Here is a 16,669-nt window from a genome sequence, read left to right as displayed (position 1 = left end):
TTGCTTAAAAACCCAAATAATTGAACAGTAGCAAAATCAAACCTGTGTTCTTGCCTAGTACCAAGATTTTTTGGCCTGCTTGTCAGCTCTTCACCTACTTCCATTAGCACAAAAATTTTCCTCATCTGTTGAAGGAAATACATTTATAATTTTCTCTCCCTGTTCATTGTGAACACTATTCAGGTTTACCCCTTCAGGAAAGTTTCCATGGTGCTGCTCATGCCATGGGCAGGTTATTGTCCCAGTGCCACCATCCTTGTGCAGTCTGCAAGGGAGCATTGGCACAGGGACTCTGCTGCCTGTCATCCTGTGTCCTCACTGTCCCACTTCTCTGGTTCCATGAGTTATTGCTGTGATAATAAATCTTAAGCTGATATTTTTATTGAACAATCCATCAGATTTTATTGAGCAGTCCATCATCTTTGCTTGAATGAAGCAGATTAAAAACAAAGTTGGACCTTTATTTCCCTCAGGACCCTTAATGGACTTGGTATCCTGGTGTGTTCCATGGATGGATCAGTGGCATTTTTGGACTTTTCCCAGGATGAACTTGGGGATCCACTCAGTGAGGAGGAAAAGGTACAGCAAGCACTCAGAGAACCTTTGATCATATTTCAGGGATGTATTGATTCAATTACAATACTAGCCTGTTTATAGAAGTATGTAGTAACTGATTTCCATATTATAGAAAATATGTTGCTCTTGTCTGCTTTACAAATCATTAAAAAAGAGTAGTCAAGTGAATGTGTGGTATTAGTTTCTCTTCTGGAAAAAAAGAATTTGGAAAGCATCCACTTGCTTACACATCATTATACATCTGAAGTAATTATTTGGCCAAGGAAACAAGAAGTGAGTGCTTCAAAGCACTATAAAATTACTCTTTCACTTGCATATATGCAAGTCTTTTTAAACTGATTGCTCTTGGCTGTTTTTCCTCTCATTGCTATTAGCAACTAGAGCTTTGAATTTCATTTATTTTACATATTGATTTAGTGTTAGTTGAAAACACAAAGAAAAAAAATCTGGTGTATAAATGCTACAGGGGGCATTTTATAGATTCTATTAGATTTGTGTGATTCCCTTGTGTTACAATCAGTGATGTCATGGTCACTCACATCTTTAATGCCCCCAGAGCAACATTCACCAGTCCACCTATGGCAAAAGCCTGGCTATCATGACTGAAGCTCAGTTGTCCACCACCATTATTGAGAATCCAGAGATGCTCAAGTACCAGCAGAGGCAGCAGCAGGGGGATCAGAAGAATTCCTCAATTCGGGAAGGCTCTGGGAATTCCACAGCTCCCAAAGTGGCAAGCATGGTTAATGGGGAGAGTCTGGAGGACATCAGAAAGGTAGGTGCTCGTGGGCACTGTCAAGTACTGAGTCACTAAATACCAAACTCCTAGTAAAGAACAGTTTCTGTGCCCTTACTTTTGTTAATGGCACCTTTCAGCCTGGGTATGGCTCAACTGATCAACTTAGTGGGTCATTATTGGGACTTGTTGAAAAGTTAAATGCTTTTAAGCAGAAAGCAGGCTATGTGGATATTTCTGTGATGGGTGCAAAATTCTTGGTGTGCAGGAAGGAAATCAAGAGTAACTAATGACAGAGGAGCTGTTGAACTGTGTTTCAGTTTCTTAATTACAGAGGTTGAAAGCATTATTTAGTTGTGTCCTAAACACAGAACACAATTTTTAATTAAAGATTTGATATGCATAATGTTTTAGACTTGATTCTAAAGTGGAGAGCAGATTACATTCTCCACAAATGCCTTTTCTACAGATGGATAGGTTGAAAATTGAAAAATTGTTTGTGTTTATGGGAAAGTCTTTGCTAACAGATTTTTAATTGAGGCACCTCTTCTAATATACCTATTTTTGTGGGGAAAAAAATTAAAATAGCATTTCCCATTTATCAGAAATTATGATAAAATGTATTTCCCAACAGAACCTCTTAAAAAAACAAGTGGAAACACGAACGGCAGATGGCCGGAGAAGGATCACACCTCTCTGCATAGCTCAACTGGACACTGGGTATGTTTGGAAGTAATCCATAAAATCCTTCTTTGCCTTCTTATCTTTTTGTTTCTTTGTTTGTTTGTTTCCCTGTTCCAGGCTTAGCATTCCATCTTAGGGCATCATAAAGCACTTACTGGAAATAAGTGTGTATTCTTAAGAAATACAGTTTCAACCAGTGTTCTTTGGCCATGAGATCTCACTTCTAATAGATCAGGCAAATTCTCATTTACTGTTATAGGTGAACAATGCTCTAATGTATTGTTGTAAATCTGTATTAGTACCAGCTTTAATATCCTTTGGATATGAGAAATCATTCTGGAAAGGTACTGGGGATTTATTTAGGATGCATATGAGTATCCACATGTGGAAAAAGGAAGAATGGAATAAATGTTTTAGCTAAAATTACTATTTTTGAATTATCTTTAAAGTGGTTTTGAGAAATGTATTTGTTGTTTGTCTTTTTGTTTAGGGATTTTTCTACAGCATTTTTCAATAGCATCCCAATATCTGGAACTCTGTCTGGCTCAATGATGTCTTCTCAAAGTAACCAGCAGCTCATGTCACTAGATTCGAACGCAGCAAATTCCCTTAATACTTCAAAGCCTTCTGTAGAGCCAACAGCAGCCAGTATAAAACCAACAGATGATGCAGCCAATAAAGATGGGTCAGTATTTGCTGTTTTGTTTTGCACTGACATGAATCTGTTTAGTTTTTAATTCTTATTTATAGTTTTATAATGAAGAAATTATTAAAGTAGTTTCCTTATTGCAAAACCCCAAGAATCTAATCATGCTGAAAACATTGAGATTTTATTAGTGTTTGATTACTTTAAATGTTGATGAATTTGGAATTAATAAATCCATGTGCATGGTTCTGGCAGTGAACTTCAGTGCAATGAAGTGTACAGCTGATTGTTAGTGCTTTAGCAAAATGACTTGTTGGTGGGTTGCTATTAGTAAACAATAGAAGGTGTTGCAGTAGTGTAAGTAATGAAACCTACTTTACATCCAATTCTGACCTGAGTCCTCTCTTCAGACATGGTGATCCTTTTTTCCTGTCCAACAGCCCCATCAGAGCACAGTGACATTGGCTTGTCAGTGCACATGTGCTGATGGGCCAGCGTGTCTTTCAAACTAACTACAGAACAACTGAATTTTACTTGCTTTTCCCTCAGTGGTAGCACTGACCTGACTTTTCTCAGTGTGTTTTTATAGCATTTGTAGCAGCATAGTGTCATTGAAACCTCTACTTCTCCACCAAATTTGGTTGAAATTGGCCACAGATTAAAAAATGAGCTAGTGGACTATGAGAAATGATTGACAGATGAAACTATTAAGTATCCTTTTCTTTGTAAATTGTACTTCTAGCAGCTTTTTAGTACAAGCATCAGTTATTTTAGAGCCATTCATTCTCTGAATTAATTCTCTGAATGAATTGAAAAATCTCTAAAGTAAACAGCTATTGAAATAGTAGATCCCTGGAATGCTTTAGTGTGGGGAAAACACATTCCTTTGCCCTAGAGTTATGCTTGGAAAGGCCTAATAATCAGGTTGGATTTTTCAACAACAAAATCTAAACCTGGCAGGAATTGTTTCATCCCAATTGTTTGCTTGATAAACAGTGAAATATAATATTGTAATGGAAATATTTGGTAACCTGAACAAGGGGTAAAAGCAGGAACCCCTGTGATCATTTTAAAAAGTGATCCTTTCTTAGTAAGTACCAGCTGAAAGTATAATTTCCTTCCTGAATTTAAAATACCCAGTAAATGAATTAGAGTCTTTTAATCCAGATATGTGGCCACATGAAGCTCTGAGGTGTACCACAGACAGCTTTTGAGAGTAAGCAAAGCTTGTAAAACACTGATGCATGAAAGAGTGGAAAAAGAATATTATAACTGATTATATACTTGAGTGAAAGGTTTTCAACATGGTTTCTAGCCACTATCATGAGTGCTAGTTGTTATGAGCAATGCAGCTTACCAGTACTAAATTTTTCAATCCTTATTTTGCTGTCTTTTTTCTTGACAGTGTAAATGCTACCTCTGCCTCAGCTGCTCCTTCTGCATCGTCTTCCTCTGTGTTGACAACTCCATCCAAGATTGAGCCCATGAAAGCATTTGATTCTCGATTCACAGAACGATCCAAAGCCACCTCAGGGACTGCTGTTGTAACAAACACAAACCAGACTGTTGTGGACAGGTAGGACATGGCCTGGGGAGGGAGGAAGGGAATCAGGTAGAGTTGAAACATTAATTCTATGTGGTGTAGATGTCACACTGCTGACACTTTAGAAGTTGTCTTGGATTTCTTCCACTATTGGAAGGAAGGGGGCAGCTACAAATAGGTGAATTCTGTCCTGCTATTACCCTTTGTACATTTGTCCCTGCCATTTTGATATCACACAGAATCTCCAAGATACTCCAAGTTAAAATTATTGTTGTAAGAGGCTGTGTGTGCACAGGCCTGTGTCACTGAGTGCAGCTGGACTCCTTAGAAGACAAACCCAGCCAAAAATAGCCAGCCTGCATCTCTGTACAAGAGAGATTTACTTCAAGGTAAATTACCATACATGTCAGCAGATGACCTCTCATCACCACAGCTACAGTTATATTTCAGCTTTATGCCTTGAAGGCATGCATAGAAGATTCTCTGAGTTTAAAAGGTTTTATCTCTGGATCCATGTGATTTAAAAAAAAAAAAAGGAAAGCATTTTGGTTAGTGACATAGTGTTATGGCATAAATATTCCTGTTTCACCAAAACAAATGATAAAAAAATAACAATCTTGAGAAAAAAGTATGTAGTTCCCCAGTTATCAGTAAAACTTGGTTTTATACAACAATATTTTACAAACATACCCATAACAATATTTTTATGTTAAAGAGCTTAACCATGTGATGCATAAGCAAGATGTCTTAAATTACTCTCAGAAATGCTTCTAATGTGTCATTGAAATATAGATAAAAGTGTATTGTTTGGCATAATTCAGGTGCCAGAGAAAAAAGGTTTGGATTATGCAAGGTATTTCTCTGAAGCCAAGTAGTTTAGGAATAAATGGCAAAACAGTGTGAGTTAATAACCAGCTATTGGAGGGAAAGGAAGAGTATGATTAAATTACCTATTTTAGGATATAATGGTTAACAAGAGAGTTCTCAAGGACCTGGACAGGGACTTTTCACAGGTTGTGAAACACATAGTGACAGGACAAGGGAGAATGACTTCAGACTGAAAGAGAGCAGGTTTGGATGAGATATTAGTAAAAAATCCCTTACTGGGAGGGTGATAGACACTGGAACAGGTTGCCCAGAGAAAATGTTGATGTCTCATCCCTGGAAGTGTTCAAGGCCAGATGGGATGGAGCTTGGAGCAACCTGGCCTGGTGGAAGGTGTCCCTGCCCATGGCATGTTGTTGGAATCAGAATGGTCTTCAGGGTCCCTTCCACTCCAGCCATTCTGTGATTCCATAGTTATATTTCCTAGAATGGAAGCTGGGGCAGTGAAGTCATGTATGTGGTTTGCAGAGACACATTTTGCAGCAGTCAGAACTGAACAGAACAACTTCTGGGGGTAGACAACCGAATGACAAAAGTTCTACATGAATAAGCAGAAAGTCAAATGTCCACTGAAGGGGAAAACTTTAACTACTCTTGCATCTTAGAGTGTTGAATTATTTGTATCAGCTCAGGGAAAGAGATCTGATGGTAATTGGAACTGAATGCTTAAGTAAAGTTGCTATTTTCAGCTTTATCCCATGGCTAACTGCTGGTTTGATTAATTTTTTTTAAAGGGGAGAATATGTCTGCTTGGTTTACAGCTATATTGCACACTGTCCTTTTGGAAAGGGTTTGCCATACCTCTACAGCTTCCTCCTCCTGCCTTTGTGTGCTTTGAAATACACCCCAAGAGGGCTCAGAAATGTCATCTTATCTGCAAGAAGGCAATGTGTGGGATATATGGCAACTTTTGGAATCAGCTTTTTTTTACAGACTTTTTTTTTACAGACTGAAGGATCAGAATTTAATTAAAGACAATAAGCCCAAGGATATTCTGGAGAGCAGCAGTGATAGTGAAGAGAAGATTCCAGCTGTCAAACCACTCAGTGTACCCAAACGGAAACTGGAACTTGAGGGAGAAACAGTAGAAAAGAAGAAAAAAGGAAGGCCTAGGAAAGACTCCAGACTTGTACCAGTAACTTTAACTGTTCAGGTGAAATATATAAAATTCATTGTGGCTTTCAAAGTTCATTTAATAAAGTCAGTCCCCTGTTGACTTGTTCCATTGACTCAGGGAAACACGAGTAGTATCAGTCCCTCAGAATTTTTAGCCATCCCTCTTCCATACCTTTAAATTTGCTGGTTTTAGAATTTAAGCTTAGAAAAAGCAGGTGCACGTAGTGTGGCAAATGTGTTTATCTTTTATATAACTATGTAGCTACTTACTAAAGGTCCCAGCATGCTAAGTAATGCTAGCCTGCCAAAGACTGTCTAGAATAAAATGAAATGCCAACAGTTTTTGGTGGTGTATGATGGAGAGTGGTCCAAGAACAAGAAAGTGACTTGTATATGGTGATTTAAATGTTTATAAATTTCCTCAGAACCCTAAAGTAGTTGCATTAGTTTCCATCATTTTCAGGCATATAGATACCTTTGTTTTCAGTATCTAGAGCTTCGATTTCCCATGTAATACAGCAGAATTTCAGGAATTAGTTGCAGCTGAAAATAGGGGCGTTTTCAAAAAACAAAAAGATACCACTTCAAGTTTTTTTGTTTTTCTTTGATTCTTAGAAGCTATATTAAAAAACTTGTATTCATACAACTAATTGGAACAAGACTAACATTTGCAATTGTCATTATTTGGAATTTTAAGAAAATTCTTTTTCAAATCAATCTATTTGGTAGAATATATTTGGTTTTCACTTTTTTAAATAAAGAAATGTAACTATTTCTGCAATTTTTTTCCAGTCCCCAGCTACACTGGCCTCTGAGAAGGATGCTGCTTGCATCTCTGCACCAGCATTAGCACTTAAACTGCCAACCCCAATCCCACAGAAATCGTTTACTTTGCAAGTAAGTGGACTATAAGGAAAAAATACTTTAAAAACAAACAAAAAAAATTCTGCTTTCTTTTAAATATCCTCAGGTTATTCACATCCTTTGATGAGTTAATGTTTGAATGCATGTATTTGTTCAAGCAAGCAAGATGGTAAAGCTTTAGCTTCTAAGAATATGTCTGTGTGAGCAAAGAAAATGGCAAATCAGCTAAAAATGGGTCACTTCTGACCCAGCTAAACTCCAGAGAGGAGTGAGTACCTCTGGTTCATCAGTCCCTCCCCCTGGTTAGCCAAAGTGTGGGGTGGAGATAAGAGTCTGTGAGGAGTGGCTGCTGCACTGTTACTACAGTGGGGTTGGGAGTACACCACTGAGGAATAAAACCAGGGCTTTTCTGAGAGCTCTCTGGAGGTGCTCTGCATCTGAACAGGCTGGCAAATAGTAATGTTTTAGGTATTTATGAAGCAGTTTTTAGGTGTGTTCAGGTTGTGGTAGTCTGGTTCCAATTGCAAGACTGTGGGGAGACTGGGCACATACAGACTTGATCTGGTGCCCATAATTAGGAAGCAGAGACAGACTAGCACAGCCTTTCCTTCTGTTTGTGCTTCAAATACAAAGAAATTACTCGTGTTTTAGGCAAGGCTCATTTTCAGAGGTCTGCTTCTTTTGAAGTGCCATGGTATATTTTGAACCCACATTAAACAGAGAATGCCATACTTAAAAGTGTTCTCAAAGACAGCATTGTTTTGGTTCTAATAGTAGTTGCTGCTCTTTTGAGTAATTTTTTCCTCTTCCAAAAATTATTTTATTTTTTGTATTTCAGATATGTTCAGATCCGTCAATGTACCTTGAAGTGGAGAATGAAATGACCACAGTGGGGGGCTCAAAGCTGAGCAGGTTAAAGTGTAATAGAGAAGGGAAGGAATGGGAGACAGTCCTGACCAGTCGAATTCTCGCTGCAGCAGGAAGCTGGTAAGAGAGTATCTTTTGGAGGAAGGAGGTCCTGAAGGCCAGAAGACATTTTTAGGTGTACAAAAGTACAGTTTACAGTTATTTTTCATAATATTTATGGGTAAACGTGTGCACTGCTCTTAGTCTCAGGTTTTGCTTCAAGAATTAACTCTATGCAGTCCTAAAACATCTAATTTGCATTAGAACTATTTTCCTGTATTTTTACATTTCTCCTTTAAATTTCTTCATTAAAGTTGACTAAATGGTAAGTGACAGGTTTTCAAGTGCTAACTACTAAAGAATGAAAAATTTGAAATGGCATATGAAAATACATGTCAAAGTATTTTCCTGAGTATTTTGCTGTTTTTTATCTTAATTTTTCTCAATTTTGCCTAGTTCCAACTTCAGAGTTTCAACTGAAAGTGTATTTCTGAGCCCTATCTAGGTCTGAAAAAGAAGCAGGAGATTTTAAAGCTAAATACAGGTACAGCCTTGAGGGAGAGCTTGTGTATAACCAAAAGCTTTACTGATATTTCCAGCTATGCCCCTTGGTCTGTTTAGTTTATGACTTCTCTTGGTATCGAAAATTTTGTCTTAAAGCTGCAATAGTTATTTTTTAGGGAATTTACCCAAGTTGCATGATAGCTTAAGAGTTCAGCCTGTTTTTATGCTTCTTGCATTTGACAACACACAAATGTTTCTTGTTTATTTGTTTTCCCAGTGAGATTGTAACTGTGGCCTGTGAGAAACGAACGCTGTCAGTATTCTCAGCTTGTGGTCGTCGCCTTCTTCCTCCTATAATATTGAACACACCCATTTCCACCCTGCACTGCACAGGCTCCTGCATCATGGCTCTCACCACTGCTGCTACGCTCTCTGTTTGGTAAGGGCCACGGTGCCTCATGTTCATGGGTACCTTCAGTTGTTGAGACAGGAGCTCAAACCACATCAGCTCTGAGCACAAGTCCACTTTTGAATAGAATCTGCAGAGTTAACTGGGCAGGGCTGGTTCTGTTTCAGCAAAATCCTGTTTCTGTTCTGACAGTGCAAAATATTGAACTTCATTCTAGAATGAAGATAAAGAATCAGCTGTATTTAATCAGTTTAAATGCTTGTGATGCATGTGGAATAGAGTGGGGGTGGGGAAGAGAAGTATGGATATTTCCATCTTCCATCCCACTTAACCAATGAAGCACATGAGTTTCAGAGTTAAAGTTCTCCAGCCATTTTCAAGATGCCAAGATAAAAACACTGGTAACTCGTTTGCAGTTGTTGAATTCAATCTAATGTCTCAGCAAGTCAGAGCTCCTAAAAGAGTTATTTAGATCCTGTTTGCTTAGTTGTAATGAGGTTTCCTGATAAAGAGCCATAAAAATTGTTCTCTGCTATTAACTTCTGTCTTGTCATAATGGGTTTAAGTTTGCCAAAATAATTTTGTCAAAGCAATGAAGAAAATGCCAAAACAAAAAAAAAACTAAACACATTCCCCAATCCTGCACTTTGTCATGAATAGTGAAAAAGTGCATTTATTACAAGATTTTTGAGTTTTCAATTGTTTGTTAACTGCAGACTTGTCCTTTTGTCTTTTTCAGGGATGTTCACAAGCAGACAGCCATTGTCAGAGACGAGTCTTTGCAAACAATATTTTCAGGTAATAAAAAAGTCCTTTAATTACCAACCTTTGAGCCCACCTGTACTATTTAGTGCCATTTATGAATATGCTGAAATTCTATGAAACCTAAAAAACCTAAACAAATAATTTCCCTTCATTATTGTGTAGTAAAGGGAAGTTCTTGAAATAACAGTGATGACAATATCAGTGAGTAGCAAACTTGTGTGAGATTCTGTAGCTTATAGTCTGCCTTGCTTCTGAATGTAGAAATTCAGTGTTGTGAAGATCACAAGATAAATACTTAATGTAAATATGCTATTACAGCAATTTCTCTGTAATTTGCATGTTTACTGTCTCTGTGCTGAACAACAACTGATTATCTTCTGATTCATTACTTAAAAATCTTGAGTTTCAATCACTTCAATATCTGGCACAACACAAATCATCAGAAAAGCAGTGTCTCAGAGTACATTAGCTCCTGCTTTAGCTTTAATCCATCCAGTACTAATCCAAACTAGCTAGAAACCAGTTGTATTAGCAGTTTGCAGATGTCATCATTAGAAGTTACATGTACAAGCCCTGAGCTTGGAATATGCTGGGAAATGAGACTCCAGCTATCCCACTTACTCTGTGCTCTTAGAGAGCACACTTTTCTAAATATGCTGGGGATTATAATTTTAACTTAATGGGGAAAAGAAAGCAAAAGGCTTTTTGGGTTACAAAAGACGTGGCAGAATTGCTGAAGATTTTCCCTAGTAAGGAGAATGTTCCTAATTTAGCCCATTTTCTTTATAAATTGCAGCATCAAGATTGATAATGTATTTTGCAAAATTGATGTTAATGCTACTGCACTGAGCCTGGTGCTTGCCATCATTAGCTTGTGTCTTGACTTTCCTATCAGTGCTTGAGAACAACATTGAACTTTTTTCTGTTAGTTGCTGTAATTGATAAGAAATGTTAGATACCATTTTTTCACCATTTTTAATTATGAGTCTTAGGCAAGACTCCAAAAGAAACACTTTGGTCTGATTTGACTTGCAGGAAGTGATGCAACTGTCTCTCAGATCTTGCTGACTCAGCATGGAATTCCTGTCATGAGCATGTCTGATGGGAAGGCATACTGCTTTAACCCTTCTCTTTCTACATGGTAAGTCATGGATTACTTCCTCATTTTGCAACTCACAGGAGCTGACGTGTTCTGGTTTACTGGGAAGAAATCATTCCACCTCAGAGTCATGGAAGAGTCATTGCTAAACACAAGGAAAGGCTACACAAGAGTCTGTGTCTTGTTGGGGATCACATGGGCTTTCCCTATGGAAAGGCAAAAGTTCCTGTGAAAAATTTCCATGGCTAAATTATTTACAGGATCTTTCCAAAACAGGTTCTTTGTTGTTTCCTAAGAAGAAAAAAAAAAACCATGTTGTAATCCTAATATAATTGTTGTAATTAGTGTAATGAGCCTGCTGGATGAAAGGGCTTATTGTTTTAACTCCTCCTTAGAATAATTGTTGTTATTCAACTAGTCGAAGCGAATCCTCTGGAAAAGGAAAAATACCCTATTTGTTTATTAAGGGAGTAAGGAGCAGGGGACAGACTCTCAGCCATAATTGTGAATTTACTGCTATTTCTTAGTTTGTACCACAGCTTGGAAAATATATAAAAGAGCAATGTGTTTAGTCATCATACAAATTTAAACATGATAAAGCCGCAAAGGGTATTTTAAATATTTGTACCATTTAACCCTTGTGCTGTATAAAATCTAAACTTAGCATTGGTTTGAGCCACTCTTTCTCCTGGCATCTCAAGCCAGTGAAGATGATATCCTTAATTAGGTGTGGAAATGGCAGCTGTAATGTCAGCTCCCTCCTCATGAAGGGATAGCTGTAACTATGGAAAAGATTGTCAATGTTTGTGTGTCTGGTGGGGGGGAGACCTGACCTAAGGTAAAATCGATTTCTTAATGAGAAAGTCATTACCTGTGTTCATTCCACACATCAATCTGGGTCATGGCTTCTTATTAGATTGTAAAATGGCAAGGAGAAAATTCCTTCCAAACTAATGGTAAATTATATTATGTAATTAGTATTTTTTTCTTTGGGAGTAGGAGGGACACACTTCAAGCAGAATTTGGAGATGTAGTGGGAATAATCAGGGTCCCTGGAATTCCTGAGCCACTTCAGTGATGTTTTTTTTGGTTATCTGTGAAAAAACAAATCCAGTTTTGAGGCATAACAGAGCTGGGTCTGCTGACCTTGCTGTTTGCACTCCTCAGACTTGTTTTTTGTTTTTTTGCTGTTTTCCAGGAATCTTGTTTCTGACAAACAGGACTCTCTAGCACAATGTGCAGACTTCAGGACTAGTTTGCCATCTCAAGAAGCCATGCAGTGTTCTGGGCCCTTGGCTGTGATACAGGGACGCACATCCAAGTACGTCGTGCCAGCGTGGCTGGGTTTTGTCATGGTTCTTATCCACCTGCCTGGGTCACTGGGTTATTTCTGAAATGCCAGTGGCTCTGAAATGATCAGTCATTCACACAGTGATCCTTTGCATGCTTATAGTCTGTATCTTAATGTTATGAGATTGTTTGGGGGGCAGGAAAACATGCTCTGAATATAATCATTTTAAGTTTCCTCTTTATTGGATGGGTAAGGTATTGGACAATTCTGTTATACTTTTATTAGCTAAGCTGCACTTTTTTACATTTTACATTTTAATTTTTAGTTTACCAGCTTTCTGGAATAGGCCTGCAATTTTTGAGTTAGTTCAGTTGGCCTCAAAGAATCTGTTTAATGAAGTCTTTGAGAAAGTTGAGATATTAGTCATCTAGTGAGTATTTTTAACATGTGAAAATATCACCAAGGAATTGTGTGAGCCAGAGCAGATTCCTGTAGGTAGCTTTATAGCCCATCCTCCCTTGGATTTTAATTCGATTTCCCAGGCAGATTTCTTTGCTATTTCTGCCTTTCACATCCAAGTTTAATTTTTTTCTGGAGAGAAACTGTGTAGTGTTGTATGATTTTATTGCTGTTCTCATGAGGGGAAGGGGAGTTCATTGTGAAAAGCATTTGAAATATAAACAATCAATACTGGTTTTGAGAGAGAGAGAGACAATAACAGAATGAAAAATTCCCTTTTTGAAAAAAATTCTAATAACTAGAATTATATATCTAATAACTAGAATTAGAATTTCAGATTAGCTTTCTAATGAAAGCTAATCTGTTTGTATGCAAGAAATTTTTTTTGTCTTGTGTGCCTCTGGAAGATTGGTGCAGTATAGCTAGTGCTACAAAAAGATATAATCCTTAAACTTGTATCTGATTTTATGGCACATTAATCTTTTTGGTTTTGCAGTTCAGGAAGGCAAGCTGCAAGATTGTTCTCCATGCCTCATTTAGTGCAACAAGAAACAACACTTGCATACCTGGAGAACCAGATAGCAGCAGCACTTATTTTACAATCCAGTCACGAATATCACCACTGGCTCCTTATCTATGCACGGTACCTAGTTAATGAAGGTGAGGCCTGCCAGGCTCTGGTACTTCTCTGCAGCTCTGAGAAACACTCTGTTCATGTCATGTATGTGTGTGATTGCCCTTAACACCTTCCTTTTAGCACTTGGCTTCTGGACTCGGGTTTGCTTAAAACCAAAACAAATTGCATTTGCTGCTGCAGTGCTGAGTCCTCAGGAGTCCTGTTTGGACACAGTGGCTGGGGACAGACTGTCTGGGGAAGCAGTGCCATCTGCAGACTGCAGGAATGGCAATTGCATTGTGAAACAGCCCAGTGGTCTGGTAGGCACATCCTAGGTATTGTCTGGCAGCAGCTACAGATGTTTCAGGGAGCACTTGGTAAAATGCATAACCCTCCTCAGCCAGCTAACAATTGCTGCCTGATGTGAGGTGGAGGGGTTGCTCAGTCTCTGACACTTTGTACCTGGGCACATAAAATTGCAGAGAATTTGCTTGTATTGCTTGCACTTAATTTTTTTTTTTTTACAATCTAAAATTTCAACTGACTGTACTGGTGAGTTCCACATGTTAAATTCTCTGAGAAAAGAAATACACAAGAAAAGTTCCTTGTGTCTGTTTTATATTTGAATATACTTTATCTCTATGCTATTATGTTAAATAAGGTTAACCAACTGACTTTATACTTTTTGGATTCTAAAGATCTCTGCTGCATCTCTGCCTGTCTACATTCATAATTTAGTAGTTCCCCTTGTATTAATTCAGCCTTACTCCTCACCTTGCATAATCATTCTGCACAGAGGGAAATGAAATGGTTCACGTTACGCCACCTAATAGGTGTTGGCAGAATTAAAATCAAACTCATTAATTCTTGCCTTTTCACCTTTACCTTATTTAACAAGAGAGCTTGTTGAACTGCATGTGATTCTCTCTGTCCTTCCCCAGTTGAAATTAAAATATTCACCTTGGGTCATACAATAAAGAGATGGTTGTACTTTTAAGAGCCTTCACTGAGAATCTCTGCTGCATGCACTGGCTTCCTCTGGCACCTCCAGATGTTGCTGCCATGGATGGATGGATGGATGTCACAAAAACTGTGCTTTGCCAGATGTGTATTGCTGCTTCACTAATTTTCTAGAGCTGCTGAACTTTGAAAATTGCACATCCTATTATTGACCCTTTATTCTTGTGATTATTTCAACATCTACCGAATTCTAATCCAGTAAAATACTTGGTCTAGGATATGTTGATTGGCAAGTTACTCTTGAATAGACTTTGTTTCCTGCAAGGGAATTCCCCCCTCTGATTTTTGGGTAAATAAAGGAGGCCCAGAAACTGTGTGTGGTTGTATTAAAGGTGTTTTGGTTTTTAAAAAGCTGGTATGTTTGTGCGGGAGGGGAGAGAGAGGTTCAGATCAGGGCACCTCTTAAAACAAGCTGGAATAATTACTTCAGACTTCAGTTTTTCTCCCTGTTGTAGATTCACCTTTAGTAGTGGGTTTGGTTTTGAGAACCTTAAATAAGACCCTTCAGAGCTCTAAAAATTATATGTCCAAAGAATTGCTATAAGAATAATAATGTAAACTTTCTGAAATCAATGTTTTGAGCTTTATTTTATCCCAGATACTTGTAATTCTTTTCTGAATGTTGTCTGCTACATTGTGGAGTGGTTATATGTAGTGAAACACTGTCAAATATGATTTTATTTCTGACTATCTCCAGGGTTTGAATATCGTTTGCGAGAATTATGCAAGGATTTACTGGGTCCAGTCCATTACTCAGCTGGAAGTCAGTGGGAATCAACAGTTATGGTAAGTCCTGATAATGGTTTAATGAAGAAAAAGGAAGAGTTTCCCATAAAAATTACAGAGTATTATCCTTTCCACACTCTGCTCTGATCACATAAGCAGGCTTTCTCCCATGGCACTGAGATTTATTCCATGTGAAACCACAGGCAAATGCTTGTTGCCCCAGTGCCAGCTCTGGTGCTGTCTTGAGTATCACACAGATGAAGGGGAGTTGCATGTTCAGCTCTCCACATGTTGAGACAGCAGCTTTGAAACAGGCACATGCCAAAGACATCTTCCCTCTCAGAACACAGCCTGGAGTCTGGAGCTGCAGAGGCTCCTCCAGCTTCATGAGTGTGTAAATGTAAAGACAGCTTTTATTCTGGGAGTCATGGAAGCAGAGTGAGAACATAAAATGCACAGCTCTATCTAGGCAGGAAAAAGGGCATGAATCTTAGAGAGCTCCATGGAACATGTTAATAATAACAAATAATGGATTCTGAGGATGCTTTTGTGTTTTCTGTGCAGGGTTTACGAAAGAGAGAACTATTGAAAGAGCTTCTTCCTGTTATTGGACAGAACCTCCGCTTCCAGAGGCTTTTCACAGAGTATCAAGAGCAGCTGGACATATTGAGAGACAAGTAGCATGTCCCCAGATTTTCCCTGCGGGGCCTGGTCCCAGTGAAACTGCTGAACAGCGTTACGGAGACAAGAGAGGAGCGAGAGCCCGGCCAGCGGGGACACTCCTGAAGAAGGGCTGTGCCACAGAGGTCCCCAGGATACCTGGAAATGATGAGTGCAGGAGCTCGACAGTTTCCCCAGTGAAACTTGACCATTGAAGCTGTGACCTCTGTTTCTATGGAAAGTCATGGATATGTACTTCAGGGGGATCCTTTTGGATCTGGATCTCATTTAATATTAAAACTAGCTGAGAACTGTTTGTGCGGTTTCTTGGATGTCCTGTGAAAAGCACAGTACTTCAGAGTACACTGAACAGCATATTTAACCCTGTTTGGGGTTTTTGCCTGAGGATTTATTGAGGCTCAACACTATATTAAATTAGATGAATGAGCCACGTAAAAAGAAATTTGATAAATATTAAGGTATTATGCAGCCAATAGACTCTTTCCTGTGAATATAATAATAATAAGAGGCTGTTCTAACACATGGACTATTTTTGTACTAGAATTTGCTAACTTGTAATATGGAATTTTATTTGGCCAATAATCAGGCTATCACTACAAAGTCATCTTGTAGGAGTTTAATTACAAAGGCTATGTTTCAAAGTAATTCTACCAAATTAACATGTCATCATCAGGTTTTTAATTTTTCAATGTTTGTAAAAGGCATTTGGGGGGAGGGGGAGGGATACAACGGGGTGGCTCTTTTTGTAAGTACAAAATAAAAGAACATTGCATTGGTTTAAAAAAAAACAAAAATCAAAAGCATGGTCTTGAATTATTGCAAAGAGCACAGGCATCTCCAGAAATGTCAACACAGGCTGAATCACGGTAATGTGTCTGGAAATAAATAATTTTGTCTGGATGATCTTTCCTCAGAAAGCACGATCAGACAAGTGCTGGTGATGTCTGTGGACAGTTCCAGTGTTTGCCCCTGGAGCCCATCTCAGCTGAGGGAGCAGGAGCTGTGGGAGTGCTCATCCTCTCAGGGAATGTTCATCCTCTCAGGCAGAGCCAGCAGGCTCCCTCACACTGAGCAGAGTGCCTGCGCTGCAGCAAGGAGGGAGCTTTCTGCAGTTATGGCTGTGTTCCTTGTGGAGTGCCTTTG

At 38.6% G+C, this 16,669-nt stretch overlaps 1 protein-coding gene across 3 annotated transcripts in view; it reads left to right on the top strand.

Annotated features, from left to right (window-relative positions):
* LOC131565622 (protein HIRA) overlaps nt 1–16,254 on the top strand; it is a 32,148-nt gene extending 15,894 nt beyond the window's left edge. For 2 of the 3 annotated variants that reach the window (XM_058816607.1, XM_058816605.1), the window contains exons 11-25: nt 474–579; nt 1,133–1,351; nt 1,947–2,032; nt 2,487–2,681; nt 4,048–4,218; nt 6,004–6,223; nt 6,979–7,083; nt 7,889–8,037; nt 8,738–8,899; nt 9,609–9,667; nt 10,670–10,775; nt 11,932–12,054; nt 12,980–13,143; nt 14,817–14,905; nt 15,410–16,254. In XM_058816607.1, coding sequence (XP_058672590.1) covers nt 474–579; nt 1,133–1,351; nt 1,947–2,032; nt 2,487–2,681; nt 4,048–4,218; nt 6,004–6,223; nt 6,979–7,083; nt 7,889–8,037; nt 8,738–8,899; nt 9,609–9,667; nt 10,670–10,775; nt 11,932–12,054; nt 12,980–13,143; nt 14,817–14,905; nt 15,410–15,526 — 2,071 coding nt within the window. In that variant the 3' untranslated portion in view covers nt 15,527–16,254. The remainder of the gene's footprint in view (nt 1–473; nt 580–1,132; nt 1,352–1,946; nt 2,033–2,486; nt 2,682–4,047; nt 4,219–6,003; nt 6,224–6,978; nt 7,084–7,888; nt 8,038–8,737; nt 8,900–9,608; nt 9,668–10,669; nt 10,776–11,931; nt 12,055–12,979; nt 13,144–14,816; nt 14,906–15,409) is intronic. The other variant, XM_058816608.1, reaches the window with a different exon arrangement.
* The last annotated feature ends 415 nt before the right edge of the window (nt 16,255–16,669 follow it).

Source organism: Ammospiza caudacuta, chromosome 18 (genome assembly GCF_027887145.1).
Source record: "Ammospiza caudacuta isolate bAmmCau1 chromosome 18, bAmmCau1.pri, whole genome shotgun sequence".
In the NCBI taxonomy this organism is placed as follows: Eukaryota; Metazoa; Chordata; class Aves; order Passeriformes; family Passerellidae; genus Ammospiza; species Ammospiza caudacuta.
Note: the sequence above shows the minus strand (reverse complement) of the source record. Positions and strands in the feature narration are given on the sequence as shown.